General features: G+C 35.7%; 1 protein-coding gene across 3 annotated transcripts in view; it reads right to left on the reverse strand.

Moving 5' to 3' along the window:
• Nucleotides 1–285: 285 nt before the first annotated feature.
• The window catches only part of LOC117404058 (AP-3 complex subunit beta-1-like), a 106,202-nt gene continuing 87,951 nt past the window's right edge, over nucleotides 286–18,536 (reverse strand). For all 3 annotated transcript variants that reach the window (XM_058994403.1, XM_058994345.1, XM_058994469.1), the window contains 2 exons: nucleotides 16,642–16,780; nucleotides 286–1,277 (listed from right to left, as the gene is read on the reverse strand). In XM_058994403.1, the coding sequence (XP_058850386.1) occupies nucleotides 1,124–1,277; nucleotides 16,642–16,780 (293 nt within the window). In that variant the 3' untranslated portion in view covers nucleotides 286–1,123. The remainder of the gene's footprint in view (nucleotides 1,278–16,641; nucleotides 16,781–18,536) is intronic.

An 18,536-nucleotide genomic window follows, 5' to 3' on the forward strand; every position in this document is an offset into this window, starting at 1 on the left:
TTTAAACCTGCAGACCCTTTGGACCCTTCAGTCTTTCTACTGAACATTTCAACAAAAAAAAACAGAAGAGTTACGTTTACTACAGTTAGTGTAGAGTAGATATAAGTTTAGTGAGCATCATCGACTGTAGGGAAGCGAAGAGCAGCACTTGTATTCTTCAACCATGATGCTCTTATAACAAGACACTTAACCAACATGAAGATTTCAGGAAACCAAAAGCACCCATTTCTACCTCCTTCTTGAACAGGAGTTTAAATACATAAAAAAAAAATAATAACAGCAGTATTTTCAGCCACATTTGTTTTATTTTCCAGTTTTAATATTTTGACTCATTTAACATGATGTACGCACATTGTGTACTGACCAGGAAATACTGGCACCCTTTTTTTGTGGTAATTTTAAGACACAAGTAACAAAACAGCAGATTTGTTCAGATTTGAAGGCACTTGTACAGTATTGCTTGGTAACACTGAGATGGAGGAGTTAGTCTGTTCACTAACACAAGTACTACTGTATGTTCTGAAGAAAGTAAGGAAAACTATGACACAAACTCTACCAAAACAGCTAATGACAACTTAACCAACAAACTATCTTATCTGTAATAAATGTGTACTGCATTTGTCTCTGTGTGTGTATTCATTCTATTGAGGGGAATCCTTTGGTATAAAATAGTTTTATAAGTCTTGTATATTATTTTCCTGATGATATCTTGGCTGGCCTGCGTTTTTTGTTTTTCTGGAGTAATAATTTTCAACTAGTAAACCTCTAATACACAGTGTGGCATGTGAGAGATACAGAGAGAGTTGCTGTGAAGTACAGTACTCTAAAGGTCTAATCAAAATCATACTTTTTTTTTTTCCCCCAATGTGAATGTGAAACACAATAAAGAAACAGGCACAATGACATCAGACCTTATGAGAATAAGAAACACCAAGAATTTAAATGAATGATAGCAAGGTATACACAGCTGCACTGAGCAAGTGGATGCATGGGGGGGGGGCTTGTAGAGTAATCGATTTTTTATTTATTTTTTATTCCCCCCCAGCACCAGATGGAGCAGCTAATATTCTAAATGAAAGGCACTTTGCTGTGTGCCAGATTGTGAAGTCCAGATGCAGGCGCGTTACCCCTGGGTCAGGACAGCCTTGAGCTCCCGCTGCAGCATCGAGCCAATCACAGTCTTTTCAGTGTTGATGAGGAGCTGAGCTGTGGAGGCTTCCTTCAGCTCCACTGTAACCAGCACCAGGTCCGCAGCTTTCACAGTCTTCGCAGCGAACCTGGAAACAGAGCGTGCTTTAGATCAACAGTCGCAGTGCTAGGAAACACACAGCTTGCCATGTCCGTCCATCCCCTCCCATCTATTGTGGATTGTGAACCATTGTAACTGTAATTATACATTGCAATCTGCATACAAAAGCTTCAGCCAAGAGCTCCTGCTGTAATATCGGCCTACCTTCCCTTTACACCGCTGGGTTAAAGCCAACAACACAACAAACGACACATATAAGACACTGAAAAAACCTCTTCGTTTACAAAACGCAACATTTTCAATAGCTGAAGTGGTCTTCTTTCATTGGTCTTTATTGGAACATTTTATTAAATATTAAAGAACATGGGTTACGGTCATGCTTTCCTTATGATATCTTAATGCCTTTTGGTATCATACAGTCATTAGTCCATTTCACTGCAGGCAGGATTCTGGGATTCTTTGTGTCGATGTAGGGTATATTTTTCAGTGTATTTAAAAATTTTTTTTTTTTTTGTTCCATCCCATGACACCTTTTATCAGGAATAAAAAAAAAGAGTTGCAGTTTTCATTTTTATTACAAATGTGCTCCATATAAATGATGTAAAAATTCTAAAGTAGCCACCTGATCCTGTATGACAGTTGCGAGGTTATTTTGGGAAAAATGTAAATCGATAAAAAAAAATGTACAAAATGCTTCATTAAGGGGTATTATGTATATATATATTTGTATTTAAGTAAGTTGCATGTATCAGCAATATTCAATTTAAATGCATTATATATATATATGTGTCCTACACTGATCTCCATACAATGAATAGCATTAATAAGCAATGTATCCAAAATGAGCTGCTCTAAAGCCAGTATAAAATAAATACAAAACAAAAAAGGAGAAGGAAACAAACAGTACTTGTTTAAAACAAGTTACTTCATTCCTAATCCCCTTTGCCACACACACAGAGCCCCCAAAACAACCAAATTCCCAAACACACTCAATCCTCTAATTACATGGTATTAAGATTAAAAAAACGTCTCTTTAGCATTGCAATTGACTGAAAAGCCATTTGGAACACAATGAACTTTTGTCAATCCTGTTAATTTTTTCTGCATCTAAAAGCAGGACCCCAGAGGGAAGACGGGTGTGTGTGTATGAGTGAGAGAGAGAGAGTGTGTGTGTGTGTGTGTGTGTGTGTGTGTGTGCTCCCAGCTCCCACCCCCATCCCCTATCCCCTTCATTTCTCACAGAGGCGGGGGGGGGGGGGGGGGGGGGATTCTCACAGTTTTGTTACTCAGTTGTCGCACATGGCCCATTGAAAACACTAACAAGTATAGCGCGGGTCCCTGCCTCCAGCGACCCCCTCTTTGCAGAGCCGTTCCTCCTCCCTCTCTTCTGAATGCCACGCGTCTGAATCGGAGCCATCTGCCTCAATTTGCACAACATCTTTGGCCACAATGGGCCCCAGTTAGCCCTGACAAAAGCTCACAATAGCCCATCTTAAAACACTGCTGGGCTGTCAGCACGCTGTCGACTATTCAAGAGCAGACCAACTGGTCAGTGTCTCATGTCTAACAATTAGCACCGATCATGCACAGCGCCTCCCGGGGGCCCCTCGGGGACCTGCTTAATTACCATCAACATAAAAGAGGGAGTTTATCACAAGATACTCCAAAAACTTCACTTCAGACTTAATTAAAATATTAGCCACTTAAGCAGGAAACAGCTTCTCTTGAAATGAGGAGTAATTTCTTTTTTTTTCTTCTTCTTTTAATTACATCAACATCTTCTATCGTGTTACTCAAAGGTACATGAAGGCACTTGTTTGGATCATTTTGTGTCCAGAGCTCGAACAATTAATATGCACGGAAGGTCATTAATAAAATAATTGTGTTAAAATATAACAACATAAAATGTTTTTAGTGTCAGCTAAATGAAAGTGTTTAGAGCGTGTCAGTGTCGCTCTACTTGAATTAACACAGGTTCAGTTTAAAAATCACATTAGGGTTCTGTTGCTTCTTTAATTGTAAGTACAATTTATTAACGAAACGCAGATTGGGGAAATCCCGATACAGCATTTATTCAATGTATGAAAATGTACTTTTTAACTTACAACCAATTAGCTAAATTGTTAAAGGAACAAAATAAATTGTTTGATCAAATGCTTCTATAAAACCACTAGAGATTATACAGAGCACAATTCATACCAAGCTAATTAAACATGCAAACTTTAACATTCACACTGTATTGTACCCAAGGGAAGTGAAGTAGTGTTGTCTTCCTACAAAACTGTTTTTGTAACAATTTCTAAGATCAAAATCTCATTCATCATAGAACAATACCATTAACTTCACACACAAACTGTTTTAGGGTAATATTATAAAAAGAAAATAACCTTTTAAACAAATACATGTGTACAAAATGTTTTAAAAAATAATATAGATTTATAAGTACAATTATCATAACAAAGACAATTTTATTAATCCTCAGATTTGTTAACTGGCAAGACTCAATCTGCTTGAACAATATGTTCAAAATGTATTTAAATAATTAAGATACAAGAAAGTATTTATTACACACAGACAAACCAAAATATTCTATGTGAACTTTTGTTTAACATATTCTGCAGGTTGATTTTTTTTTTTTTAATTAATCAACGTATTATAGGCCGTGACAAACCATAATTTATATGGGTTAGCACAGGCAGTTATATTAACCCTTCAACTCTTATCTACACCACTTAACTCAGCAGGTAGCAACCCAAAGGGACACATTATGCCCATCTACAAATCAACACACAATGGCAATGCCTGGCGGCTCTACACAGCAGCCACCAGAATAGCTTGATAGCCCCCGGTCATCATGAGCCTGGAAGAAACGGACTTGTGTTACAGGATCACACAGAAAACCCTGCATGATTTGGAGATTATATATATTAGATATTATCTATCTATCTATCTATCTATCTATCTATCTATCTATCTATCTATAATGCAAATATGCATTGTTGTCTTTGCTACACAGATGTATGAGGTTTGTTTAGAGAGAATCAAATGTCTGCATTTGTATTAAATTAGTTTATTATTGATCTTGAACATTTATTTGCATGGATTTCTATATATAATTCAGGACATGGAAAGAACAGCAGCTCTCAACAAGATCAAACAATGCTCACACAAATTAAATACTGTAGAAGAAAATGGAAAGAGGTGAATCAATGAAGCGAAGAGCCACCAAACTGATAACACTAACCAGCTATTTATATGATTGTATTTCTGGTTACTAGCACATGCACAGTATATGCAAAGCCCATCTTCATCCTTTTCACCTCAATGGATTCTCACCCTCATTTTGCCAGGATTGTTAATAGATTCATTTCCTTAACCCATTATTTATCTTACACTTACAGCAGCCCACGGCTGTTATTTTACACAACAAAACATGACCTTGGTAGTCTAGTACCGTATCCATGTCACATTTGTACTGTGATGCAGCCATGATTCATAGCCTTGGGGCTTGTTTTTTGGCTCTTTGCTGTTTGAAACGGGTGGGCATTAGAGAATGACTCAATAGGCAGCTTCAAACCAGTCATTTTTCACATTGTATCACAATAATACTCAAGTGCACTTTTTACACCTAACCTGCTCTCCCATTTTTTCCCCGTTAATTCACACAGCACAAAACTCATTGGTGAGAGACGGTATATGCACACTCAGCAACAGGGCAGCAGTGTGGAGTAGTGGTTAGGGCTCTGGACTCTTGACCGGAGGGCCGAGGGTTCAATCCCAGGTGGGGGACATTGCTGCTGTACCCTTGAGCAAGGTACTTTACCTAGACTGCTCCAGTAAAAACCCAACTGTATAAATGGGTAATTGTATGTAAAATATAATGTGATATCTGTATAATGTGATATCTTGTAACAATTGTAAGCCGCTCTGGATAAGGACGCCTGCTAATAAATAAATAAATAAATAAATAAATAAATAAATAAATAAATAAATCTCCAAACAGTAACTATGTTGTGCAGATGCTGGCACTATTCTGTGTTCTAAGTCATTAATACAAAAAAAAAAAATAATAATTAGGAAAAATAGGTATTTGCATTTATTTATCAATATACTTCAATGGAAAGATTCCACGCATTCTAAATACGGTTGAGCTAGAGGGATATAATCCCTGATATACACCCTTAGAATCTTTGTAAACGCATTACAAAAACAAATCAAACAAGATCACTCCATCAGCTAGTAACAAAATGTCGTTTAAAGTAAATTTCAACCTTTTTAATAAGATGTCAAAGGAATGGCTAAATCAAAACATGCTGGAAAATACAAGCACCTCTGAGATGTCTACAGTCGCTGTAAGTACAGAGAGAAGTACTGTCGGGCAAACTGAAAAACCTACCATCACTACTACACAAATCATTCAGTTAGGTCCACAACAATCCAGTTATTGTCCAACTCTGGTTTGCAAAGCACGGAAATAATGTCTGTGACTGGTCATCGATGTGAAAGTGGCCTTACAAATTACTGGACCGTCAACGCAGAGCAACGCAAAACCTGGTCACACACTCTGTCGGCAGCAGGAAACGTTCATTCCCATCTTCATCAAGCTCTTCCGAAGTGCACACTGCTTCTGCTCTCCAATCAAAAGGCAACTTTCCCGGAAGCATTTTTAATAACTGCTCGATATCTGGAAATATTAAAATCAATTACCAAGGAAAACACTAATTATTATTATTACAATTGCACAATCTCTTTTTCCAAACTTTGTCCTCAGTTTATTTTCACGGAAGCATTTTTAATAACTGCGCACTAATAATAATAATAATAATAATAATAATAATAATAATAATAATAATAATAATAATAATTACATCTTTTTTCACAATATTTTGTTCTCTGTTTATTCAAATAAAAGGATACAGTTTTAAAAACGCTGTTTTGTACACTCATTTTATAGAGAAGATTGGGTCTTATTGCTTACGTAATGAAAAGTATTCAACTTATAAAAGTGCTGAGGTGGAAACCCTAAAGCTGGATGAACCAGGTTCATGCTGTAGTACATCAGCATGCATATTATTATTATTATTATTATTATTATTATTATTATTATTATTATTATTTATTTCTTAGCAGACGCCCTTATCCAGGGCGACTCACAGTCGTCAACTGTAACGCATATATTATAACAAATATTTTTTGACATGTATTCGGATACAAAAATCAGATGTTCGTATTCACTAAATTACAAAAATACCTTGCACTTATTTACCGCCTCACCAGAATTTGCGCGACAGTTTCAAAAATGGCAAATGAAAAAGAGCTCAGTGTGATATGCGAGACTAATATATATAAAAAAACACACAGAATCAGCACAGCAGCTCTTGAACCTTAAAAGTTTTAGACAGCAAAAAGTAAACAAACCAGATTATGTGCATGCAAGCATAGTGATCTCTATGGAAAGCCATCTGGGTCAAAAAAGTGTGCTGCTTTAGGCGAGTCAGAATCTCACGGGACAGAAAAAAGGCAAGCAAGTCATTCTGAAATGCCTCGCTTAAACAGTCCCCAACTTACTGGAAATGTTGTGTAGTGATTTTTATAGAGATTGTACATACTACAAATATTTTGGTGCGACTTTGTCATATGGAATGTAATAAACAAGAACCAAAACGTTAAGTTTTTTTTTCCCCCTTCATTTCACAACGCCATTTTCACATTTGTTTTATTTGAAGTGTTTCATTGTTAAATTTCAGTTTTCATTTGTTTGTTCAGCTACAAAAAGGCACAAGTAAACTTCATGTTATTACTTTATGAAAACGTGTCGATCGCCACTGTTTACTGTGAAGAAACAGCAATGGCAAGGAATGAAAAAATAAAATAAATAAATAAAATGGGTGTCAATTTTATGTACTATTTATTTCGGGAATAAACAAAACAATGTTTAACATCCTTTGTTTTGTATTTAATTCACTGGGGTGAAGTAAGACCTACACAACGTATTCTTTACTCCTGGGATATTTTTTTCACTTTAACGTGTTATGTCTTGCTGTTCAATAAAAGGCACACGCACAGGGGCCATGCAACCCTGCTATGCTGTCTCTGCCTGCGTTCTGAGCAATATAATGGCTTATTACTTTTAGAAAACGAATGAATATCCAAACAAATACTTAAATTATGAGCGAATATCCGAACATGAAAATCCCATGCTTGTCCCAGCACTATATTATATACATATATATATATATATATACACACACACACACACACACATACATATATATATATATATATTATATATGAAGCTGACGAAGTAGAATAACAAGCTGATACAGTTAACTAAGGTTGCCAACTTTAATGCTTCCTTTCAGTTATAATTTAATTTCATTAAAGGATCACATTGCCTAAGTTGACTGATACAAACCGGCTCAATACGTTTTAAAGTAAATCTAAAGAATATACACTTGAGTGTTTCACTGTAAGAATTCATGTTTGTTTAGTGTCATGGGTTTACAGTTTTGTTAATGGATGCTGCTTTTATGTGAATCTTATGAAGAATAAAGTAAGTTTTACCATGCTGATTTTGTTTTCTACAGATATATAGATATATAGATTATATATATATATATATATATATATATATATATATATATATATATATATATATATATATATATATATATATAGTAAATATGGACTGGAGAGGAGCGCTACAGTAGAAAATGATTGACCCGAGGGAAGACTATTGTTCCCGACAGGGGGCTATAATGCCCGCGAGTCTTTCCGAGGGGCATTTCATTTTCTACTATGGCTGAGTCTGCAACACATATTTAAAATATGAATCAGTCAAGAAAATAAGTGAGGCGTTTGGATAGTAAATACGACTATATAGCACTCTGCCTGTAATGCACTTTAACTTGCACTTATCTGCTCCCTATTTTACTGTAGTTAATCCTGCACTTAACCCAATCTGTAGTATCTTGTATTTCACCTGCACTCGTATCTAACCCTGATGTAACTATCAGCACTGTTATCTGCTCTTGAACTGCCCCGACATCAAATCGTACTGTGTTTTGTATTTGCTCTTATTAGTACTGAAGTCACTGTATTTTGTATCTTGCTCTTAATTGTAATGTAATTCTTGATATGTATATTTTGTATACAACTGTAAGTCGCCCTGGGTAAGAGCGTCTGCTAAGAAATAAATAAATAAATAAATAAATAAATAAATAAATAATAATAATATATTTTTTTGTTTTTTTATTTAACGTAACAAACTGGTCCAGCAGACCCTAGGATTCCCAGTTCGGCAGTCATTCGTATCAAACTGGTCCAGCAGTCATTCGGTCCAATTGGACATTCTGCTTAAGGTTAGAATGTAAGATTTTTTTTCTTTAACATAAGTTTAGTTTCAGTCAACCACATGAAACCTGGTACAGAAAACTGCCACATTAAAAAAGTCTACATACGCTTCAATTATTATTATTATTATTTTGAATTACTGTAGTTCATAAAGGAGTGATACGTTCCTTTTGTGACAAGCGTCCTTTCCTTCAGATCAGAATACTTTTGCTTCTATCAGAGAGTTTGGAGATCATTTGTGTAATAAATAAATACATAAATAAAAAAAGTCCCTTCTGTGTTTTGTTTCTGCCCATAAAGATGAGGTTTTCAAAATGTCAATATTGGAATAAATTGAAAAAAATGAACAAACACAGAATTTTTAATGTAAAGTAATCCAATTTAATCATTGGCATGTGAGAGTTGAATTTATTTTAATCTTTCAGGTAAGGCAGATGGCATATTAGATTAACTAGCATTTGGTCTACTAATTCTGAAAGGCCTATTATCCAACCAAAGCGTTAGTATGCATCTATATAGGTACTATAGAACACCGATTTCAAAAGAGGAAGATCAAATTAATCATTAGTTAAGAAAAACTAAAACCAAACTTGCACTCTGTAGCAATTCACTTATGAAAACACATTACAACTAGCTAGATTACAGGTGGAATTACCCCTAAAGGAACTTAGTAACTTAGTCTAAGGACTTGGTATTGCCTCTGGCCATCCTTTAATTCAGCTAATCCTAGTTTGATCCTTTTACTTTGTGTTTTAACGGGTACCAGCAGTCGTGACAAAGGCCCACTCAGGCTAACACTCTTTTGACATGAAACCTTCAATTACTGTCAGCTGAAGCACATACAATCCTATTAGCAAGAAAGACGATCGGAGGATGCAGCTCCCTGCCCTAGCTGTACAGAAATAATTAGCCTAAAGTTGACAAATGTGTAATGAGGCCACACAGAGAATGCACATAGGATAGCGCTGCTGGAAAGGAGAGCAGGCTTCACACAAACAGACACTCACTAGCACAGGTTTGTCACAGATGGGCAACTGTGCAGGTAACAACCAATTTACTTTGAAAGAGAAGAGTAATTTAATGGCAGATGTGTCACTTGTTAAAGCAAATGTTACCTAAATATAACAGAATAACATTAGGCAAATAACTATTCATGTATTTTAATGCACTTAACCAGGAAAGCTTATTGAGGATTTGAAATATCTTTCCAAGGCAGTAAGTCCAAGCAGAAGAACATTATAAACTCATATATTAAATGTGCTACACACTTGTTCTGGTATGCAACAAAAAACAAGTTAGTCAAGCGTGTGCAGGTTTCATCAGAGAGATAAAGCACTTGAAAATCTCCAAAACTTAAAAAGAAGACCCTCCAGATTTTAGAAGGCTTGCATGCAAGAAGAATAACCATAACTGAACCTTGCCTTGTAATATTTCATAATTCTTACAACAACAAAAAAAGCTTGAATAGGAAGATCAAAGCAAGCTGTCAAGGGGTTACGTGAGGGCAATCCGTGTAAATCTGGAATCAGGACCAACTGCTTTATAAATGCACAAAAAAACAAACAACAAAAAAACAAATAGAAAATAAATTCACTTTTAGATTATATCATTTTAGGGTTTGTTTTAGATTAAGAACTGTCAGAACAAATGTACATTGTATTCCTGTTCTGATTTATTACCACTTTCTTTTAACCAATCATTTTTTAAGGCTCAATTTAGGTCATGGCAAATAGCAAAAGCAGTGCTGCCTCCTAGTGGCCACATTGTAGATGTTTCTGCCTTTCCTCAACAACAAGCTCTAGTAATTTCTAATTAGCTACAGAATAGGGTACTGAGCTGCAGAATCCTCCATTACAATCACCTTAACCCATTAAAGACAAGCACATGTAGAACACACGCTGTTCAAAGCCTATTGGAGTATATCATACACCAAGGGTTTAGAGAATATTTTAATATAGAAATTTATTTATGACGTACATTAAGGTTCACTACAATTTCACCTACAATTTTTTTTTTTTTTTAAAAGAGATGCAGCAAAATGTTTAAACAATGAAAAATGTTAAAAGTGTGTACCATCCTACCGTTTTAGCATAGCACTGTGTTTTCTTTCCACTGGGCTACAATAACAGTTGATCGGGGGTTTTGGCACAGTTTTTACATTTTATAGCCGTGTATGCAAAAACTAAGCAGACTATGAAAGTAACAATCCCTACGTTACTGTTAATTAGCAGTTAATAGATGCTGAGTTGAATAATCTGAGCCTGTTTTAAGCACCATTGTAGAATAATAGATATTTTGTATTAGTATATACTGTGTGCAATTAAAACATGCCCTACTAATGCCAGGCTTCCTCAGCATGAACGCTGGCACCGGACATTCTAAAGGTGTTGTCTCAAAAAAAATTTAAAAATAAAAAAAAAGGGATTAACAAAAACATTAACCATTTTCTATTACAAAAATGACTGAACCTTAGCTCAAATGTTTCATTTGTGTACTGTAGTCTGGTTAACGGGGGCACTGCTCTTGCAAATTACCACAAGTCATAAGCCATAGACGTAACAGCAAGTGGATAGTTCTTCAGGAGATAGCAAGGAGGACCACACTTCATGTTACATACTGTTACCATATACTGTAACATGCTTTGCAAATGTCTCTGCAAATCCAAATCATTCAAGAGAATCATGAGATACATGTTGCAAACAAAAGTACTGGCACAATACAATATCCAAACATACTGTGAGACATTTTTGGGGAAAATTTCTATAAGTCTCATTGGACAAGATAATTTTGTTGAAGAATGCTTCATATTCCCCTGTTCATATTTGTTGGCAAGTTTTAGACAGTTTGTTTTAAGTGGTTTGCAGCGAGGTCTGCGTGTATACCGCTCTTCTGTATACAGCTCTTCTGTGTTCAGGTGCCTCTGTACAGTTCTTTCATGAACTATTGTGCCTGATGCTTCTAAATCTTTTTTGAAGGTCTTGGTTGTTAATCCTGGATTGTTTTTAGCTGTACCCATAATTTTCTTTGGACGTCCACTTTTTTCAAACATTTCAGTTAAATTTGTTCTGTGGTACATCTTGATTACTGCTGATTGTGGATTTTGGTGTTCCATATTTATTTGATACTGCTCTGTAGTCATTTCCTTTGTCATAGTTTGCTTTTTTCAAACATGAATCCAACCCCTTTGTCTTGACCATCATCTGCTGTGTTGCCAAAATGTTCTTCAACAGATGTTGGAAATAATTACCTATTTTTTCTGGCTATTGACAGCTTAATTTCTGTGCAATGGTTTTCAATCAGTGAATTGTTAATTAGTTCTATTACATTTTTACAGACTTTTAATGTAAAGGTGCAATAGTTGCCATTAACAAATATTTGAAATTGTTTAAGGGCTTTTGTTTTTTGTTTGTTTGTTTAACTACCAGAAATTGTGTACACATCATATTAATGTATTAATTAGCTGCTAATGTTCACTAAATTACTGTATTTAACATGTTTTCATGAATTATCTTATATTAAAGTGTTGGGTGCCAATAGTTTTGTCTATGACTGTATAACCCTCAATAGCTCAGCCAATCAGATGTCAGAAGGATGAAACAATGTGTCTGTAGTCCTGGACCACCCCTGCTACTAATGCAATTTAAATGTAATTTTAAAATTTTTATTATTATTATTATTATTATTATTATTATTATTATTATTATTATTAAAGCTTCTTTATATATCGGTCAGTAAGGAGACCAGGGGTTTGGAATAAACAGCATTCCGGTACTTTAAGATGTAGGACTACACCACTGTATGTAAGGTTGGTGGTACCGCCAGCATATTTTACTTCAGCCTTGCAGAAACAACATACTGCAATGTTTGATGCTATACTGCCATGCTGCTTAGATTTTTTTTATTAGGAAATTATTCCACACACATGACTTTGCTTTGCAGAATTTAAGCAGCTCAAAATCTCTGTGTGCTTCTGTCATATTTTCTTTTGTGTTTGCATTACGAGTTCTCGCGGGAAGTGATTCTCACAAGACAATAGCCAACATTTTCCAAAAATACCGGTATTGTTGTTCAAATACCGGTTATTGTATTGCCTGATGAATATCACAACATACCGGTATAGCAGTATTATCGCGCACCCCTACTCTTTGATATGCACATTTTAAATCCTCAATATTTCTCATAAGCACAGTGACAAATCAACTGGGGGTAGAATGTTTCCATTAATCCCTTGTTTACTAGGATAGATGCTTTTCAAAATCAGTAAATATGGACTGGAGAAGAGGCGAATAGTGGGAAACTATGGCCCCCGAGGGAAGAACTACAAATAACAACAGGGGACTATAATGCTCAAAGCCGCAGGCTTTAGTTTCCCACTATAAGCCAAGGTCTGCAGTTCATAATTGTTTTACTAATCAGTCATGAATTAAATGTTTTTTAAGTCCATTCTGTGTAGTTATTGAAGTTTTTTTGGTATAGAACTGTCCGTCTGACTTTCTCACTACCGCACTGAATTCTCGGAGGAGTCAGTTGAGTTTTGGAAGACTTTGAAATGATCTATATCGAAATACGCACACGATATCAATACACAACTTTCATATCAACTACGTCAACTATAAAAATGCATACATGCAGACAAAGGACCCAGGTTTCTAAACATAACAATCATTTGTGCATGCCTACTGTGGCAACAAGCAAACAAACACACAGAAGTGCTGATTGCTACAGAATCTTAATTGAATCCATTTTCATTGTCAGATATAAATGAGCGTTCCCTTTCAAACATTTCCAGATGCATTTTAATTGGATCTAAAACATGTTTTGCATGTGGATGTTTTACAGGAGCCAAACAAACAAACAAAATGTAAAATTCAAATTGTAGTGCTCTATAAAATAATTGTTTCTTACTAATTTACCAATAAAAGAAAATGCATATGTGATGATTATAAAACATATTTACCTTAACCACTGATCTGGTTCATTTCATTTAATGCCATCACGTGTCAAAAGCTTCACTCGCACAGCACACAGTGGCAAACTAAGGTAATACTTAACATAAGTACAAAGGCTTGGTTTTGCAGAACCAAACCAAGTCAGTGAAAACAGTTGTGCCAGACTAATAGCACGCATGCAGACACCTGAATCGAATTACTGATTATAATCGAGTTAGAGCACTTTTTAAACACTGAACCACAACACTTACACAGTGGGGGTTACATGCATTAAGCAAACCGATTAGGACCAATACTGTGAATTTGCAATAAGAATGTTAAACTGAATTCACATTAGGGCTCAACAGAATAGCAAGAGTGCATTTTGGTTAGACTGACAACTGTTCGCCTTTACACTTGGGAAGCAAGATTCACGCAATTAAAGTAATCTAAACCCCCTAATAGTTGTTTCGATATATAATGAACTACTTTGGGAGTAAATGAACAAAAAACAACAATCCCAAAGTATAGCAAGTATAGCACAGTGAAAGTACTGCAAACCAATATTCTGCATTGTGCATGCCTGTTCATTACTTCTGGCAGTATATACAAATCAGGTTTGCAGTGTTTGTACCCATGCGCATATCAAATGGAATTTAAAATACAGTAGTGGGCATGTAAGCAAATAGCTCCCTATTGTGAAGGCAACAAAAATACGTTTATTGCTTAATAACTATTGAGAAGCGAATGCTGCATTTCAACTTGGGGAGTAAAAAAGTGTATTGTGTTTAAAAACTATTAAAATAGGTCTAAAATTGTGTGAAAAGACAATCTAAAATCTGCAAATAAATAAATAAATACGTCCATGGCAATATTTTATCATCCTCAATACACACAAACATTCCAGGAAACACGCAGGGCCCTCTGCATATGCTGGGACACGCTGGAGATTGATGACTTGGGACAATTTGTGCTACTGGTTATTCAAGATGAAATATGATGTTTTGCACTCTGGTCCCTCCCCTTCTCTGCTATTGCTTCCCATTGATTTGCACGTACTTTCTATGTGCCCTTCCTTTAGCTATTACATTTTTCCAAGGTTGTTTCATATGCATTTGTACTTCATAATCAAATCATGGGATTACTGTCATTCTAAAGTGGTCCGAGGTGCCCATTCTGTGTTGTAGATGAAATATTTCACAACACAGCATGCAGTGCAAACACAATGTACTGTCCTCCGTTTAAGTGGTAAATACCACTCACTTTTTTATGTAAGTGGAAAAAAAAAATAAACTTGATTCAAAATTGGTAAGAAATGACTGTGATCCCTTGACTTAAGGCAGTACAGTCACGGCTCCATTTACCCAATAATGACATTCCCCTGGCACTTTCATTCCTGCTGTAAGACATAAAACAGCTTATATAAAAAGGAGAAGCACTGTACTTGCATGGACATAGGAGACACCTAATTACCACACAGAACGGTTTATTATTTGTTTTGAAAATCAACAGTTACTTGGATAAAAAGAGGTGAAAACATGAGCAAAAAACTCAGTAAATGTATCTTGTATCGTACTTCTAGATTGCGATGCTTTTCAATTTCAACATGTTTTTTTTTTTCAAAAGTTATATTTTGTTTAGTGCAAAGTGGGATTTTAACCCTTTGCGGTCCATTGTCGGACCTGGTCCGACATTGCAATTATTCCTATTAGGTCTGTTGTCGGACCCTGTCCGACATCATTATAGAAACGCAAAAAACGGGTTTTAGTCATTTTTTTCTCCGGAAAAAGTCGAGAAAACCATTCAATGGCCGAGTGGGAATGACAGGAGCCGAGACAAGTAAAAAAACAACAAAAAAAACAAAAAAAAAACAAAGGCGTATCTCATGAATAGTCATACATGGCCCTGGTATCAGATAACGGGGCGGTCATAAGTAAACAAGCTGGCTGATAGTGAGTCCCCGCACAGAGAACACTGACATTTGCAGAGCTTTTTGAGATGTTATAGTAATAAAATAATGACTTGGATCGCATTATTGAGGAGTTTGGTGATAAAACGAGTGATCAGGAGATCATTGATCGGTATGTACGACTATTATTATTATTATTATTTATTTCTTATATAGGTGAAAGCTATAGCGAACGAAAGGGTGGGGCGGGGCTGGAGATGCCTAGTGAGTGCTTTGTTGATATGCAGGGCCTTTTAAACCCGTTTGACTGTGAAAAAAAATACTTTTAAACAGCACGTCTAAAATTAACTGCGCGTGTGAAAATTAATTAGACCTGGCGTGCCTGACGCGCATTTAATAAATGGACCGCAAAGGGTTAAAATATGCAATAAGAAAAGACTAAAATAAAAACAGTTTTGCATTAACCACGACATCTATAATACGCCAGTGCAAGACAGAGCTCTGCAGGGAGCTGTTCTACATGAACGAGGGGCTCTTAATGTGTTCAGACAGCCTTCTTACAGATCCCATGCACAGAGCAGGGGCTCAGACCCCAGTGCCCTAGCCTTCCCTTCCACCGAGCATGGGGGCTCCACCTCTTATTAAACGAACATGACTGCAAATCGCAGGTTCATCTCCACAGAAATCAACCAGCTAACCAAGTTCAGAAAATCTCAAATCATTTCACCGAACTTGTATTCAATAAAACAAACTGGCCCTTTATTTGTACTTCATACTAAAAATAATTCAAAAATATATATTATAAAATTCTTGTTAGCTCTGCTACCATATGGTACAATTTCTTACCGTAATACAATTAAAACCCTAATTGAATTACACTAGCTACTGCTGCTTTATGAATATCTTGGATTTGATATTGCCATACATTACAGTAATATTACCACCGATATATACCTGGAAAATGTATATAATTGTTTGCACCAGTTTTTTTGTTTTGCCTACTTAATGTTTATCAAGAAAAAATGTAGTTTAGTTAGAAGGAGTAAGATGAATGTTCAAGTATTTGGGGGGATATGAGTTACATGGTTTTCTCCTTTTCAAAATGATGGAGGCAAACATTGACTGGTGTAAACACTGCAGGAAATCCATTATTCTGTTCACAGATGCATTAGAATGAAAGTTTGAATTGCCATCGGTTTTACCTGTGGATGCTATCTTGAGCAGAAGGTACCACCCCCAGGTTAGCTGCAGTCACCACCTTGTGCACTATGGCTCTGCCTGAGGAGTTTTCAGGAGCAACACTGATGGTAGCAGTACTCTCATTCATTCCTGTAAGCTTTCCTGTGAATGAAACAATTATACAGTTTAAACTAGTAAATACAATTCAAGTGTACATTGGTAAAGTAGACACCCCACACTCTTCAATAGCTTTCTTATGATATATACTTTAAAACATCCTATATTCTAAAGGATGGGTGCACAGAGGTCAGGGAACTGACCCAATGAAATACTAAGAATAAGTTTTAAATATTAGAAAAAGTGGTAGGCAACATAATAAACATTCGTTTCACCTTAAACAGCCATTAACGGTAGGAAAAAATCTTCAAAAAGAAAGACCTTATGCTTTCATATATCGCATATTTCTTATTTTTGATAGGAACTGTATGAAATATTATTTCAATGCAGATTTCAGAAATTACTAAGTAGATATCCACACAGTTCCATGTTGCCTACCAATTTTGCCACTGATTCTATTAAAAGAATCATAGTAAATACATGCAAATAAACACATATCTGTTTAGGTGTCAATGAGCAGCAAATCAAACACTTTCCTTCCCAAAGATGTAATAGTTTAATGAATGACTTGAAGTAAACAATATATGAAATTCAAAAAACAGCACAGTTCTATAGCCAAGGAGGATCAGGATCCAACAGGATTCTCAATAACCAGAAATACTTGAAGAAAAGGAATTGATAAACTGAAAACTCACTATTAAAATAAAATGGGTTAGGTTTATATATATATATATATATATATATATATATATATATGAATGAATGAAACAAGTTTATTTCTGCATTAAAGAAGCAGCACAATGCATACACAAACAGCTAACTAATTCCATTTCAGGTTACTGTGGGCTTGAAATGGATTTGAAAGGAGGAAGTCCCTAATTCTATCAACTAGTGAAAATGTACATTCTGTATCAGGCTGAGCAAGTACAAAATAAGGTGTATGGACCTCAGAAATTGCACAGGCACTCTAAAACTGCTTTTAACCACAGCAACGGGGTTGAAATAATACTGGTAAGAGATGTGTGTGCTCACTTAGGATTTAAACCTTCTCCATTAAGCTCTATTGAAAAGCAAGCGCTGAATAAATGAATGTAACTATGTTTGTGTTAAAAGCCTGTTTTCCCCAGCATGCAATTAAAGGAAATGTTGCACAAAGCCAGTACTTTTGTCAAGCTCCTGTAAATGGAAAGATGGATAGCACTCAGATAAGTGAATGCATCGCTTCATATTTAACCTTAACGCTGTTGTCATTAATGGTTTGTCTAACTTGTACTTTAAAAAGACAAGGTACTGCTCCATTGAAGTAAAATTAAAAATCAACTTTACCATGCTTTTCAGAACAGAAGATTCATTATCTTCAGCTAATGTATTGGCATAAAGCAAAGTAACATCCTATCAAGTGAGGCGCACGCTCAATCTGCCTTTTTACTCGTGCTGTTTTATTGCTATAGGCAATTTGTACCACTCAGCATGACAGTGTAAACTGAATCAAGATTAATTTACATGCAGAAGAACACTTAGCAGAGCAGCATGGTAAGCAAATGTATTGTCTCGATTGCTGAGCTGGAAAAGAACCTGCAAAAGAAAAAAGTGTGCCGTAATTAAGGAGCATCAAATGTGATTGCTTAAGAAAGTCTGAGGCACAGAAAATGGAAATGTTTTCCCAGTCACAGGAAAAGGTTTACTTGGGGACAGTTTACAGTATAAAACCCTGCACATATAAAAACTACATTATAACACTGCAAATCTAAAACAGGAGTCCTGAAGCATCCTTCCTCGCAGGCGCATATAAACAAATTAG

This window comes from Acipenser ruthenus, chromosome 1 (genome assembly GCF_902713425.1).
Source record: "Acipenser ruthenus chromosome 1, fAciRut3.2 maternal haplotype, whole genome shotgun sequence".
NCBI lineage: Eukaryota > Metazoa > Chordata > Actinopteri > Acipenseriformes > Acipenseridae > Acipenser > Acipenser ruthenus.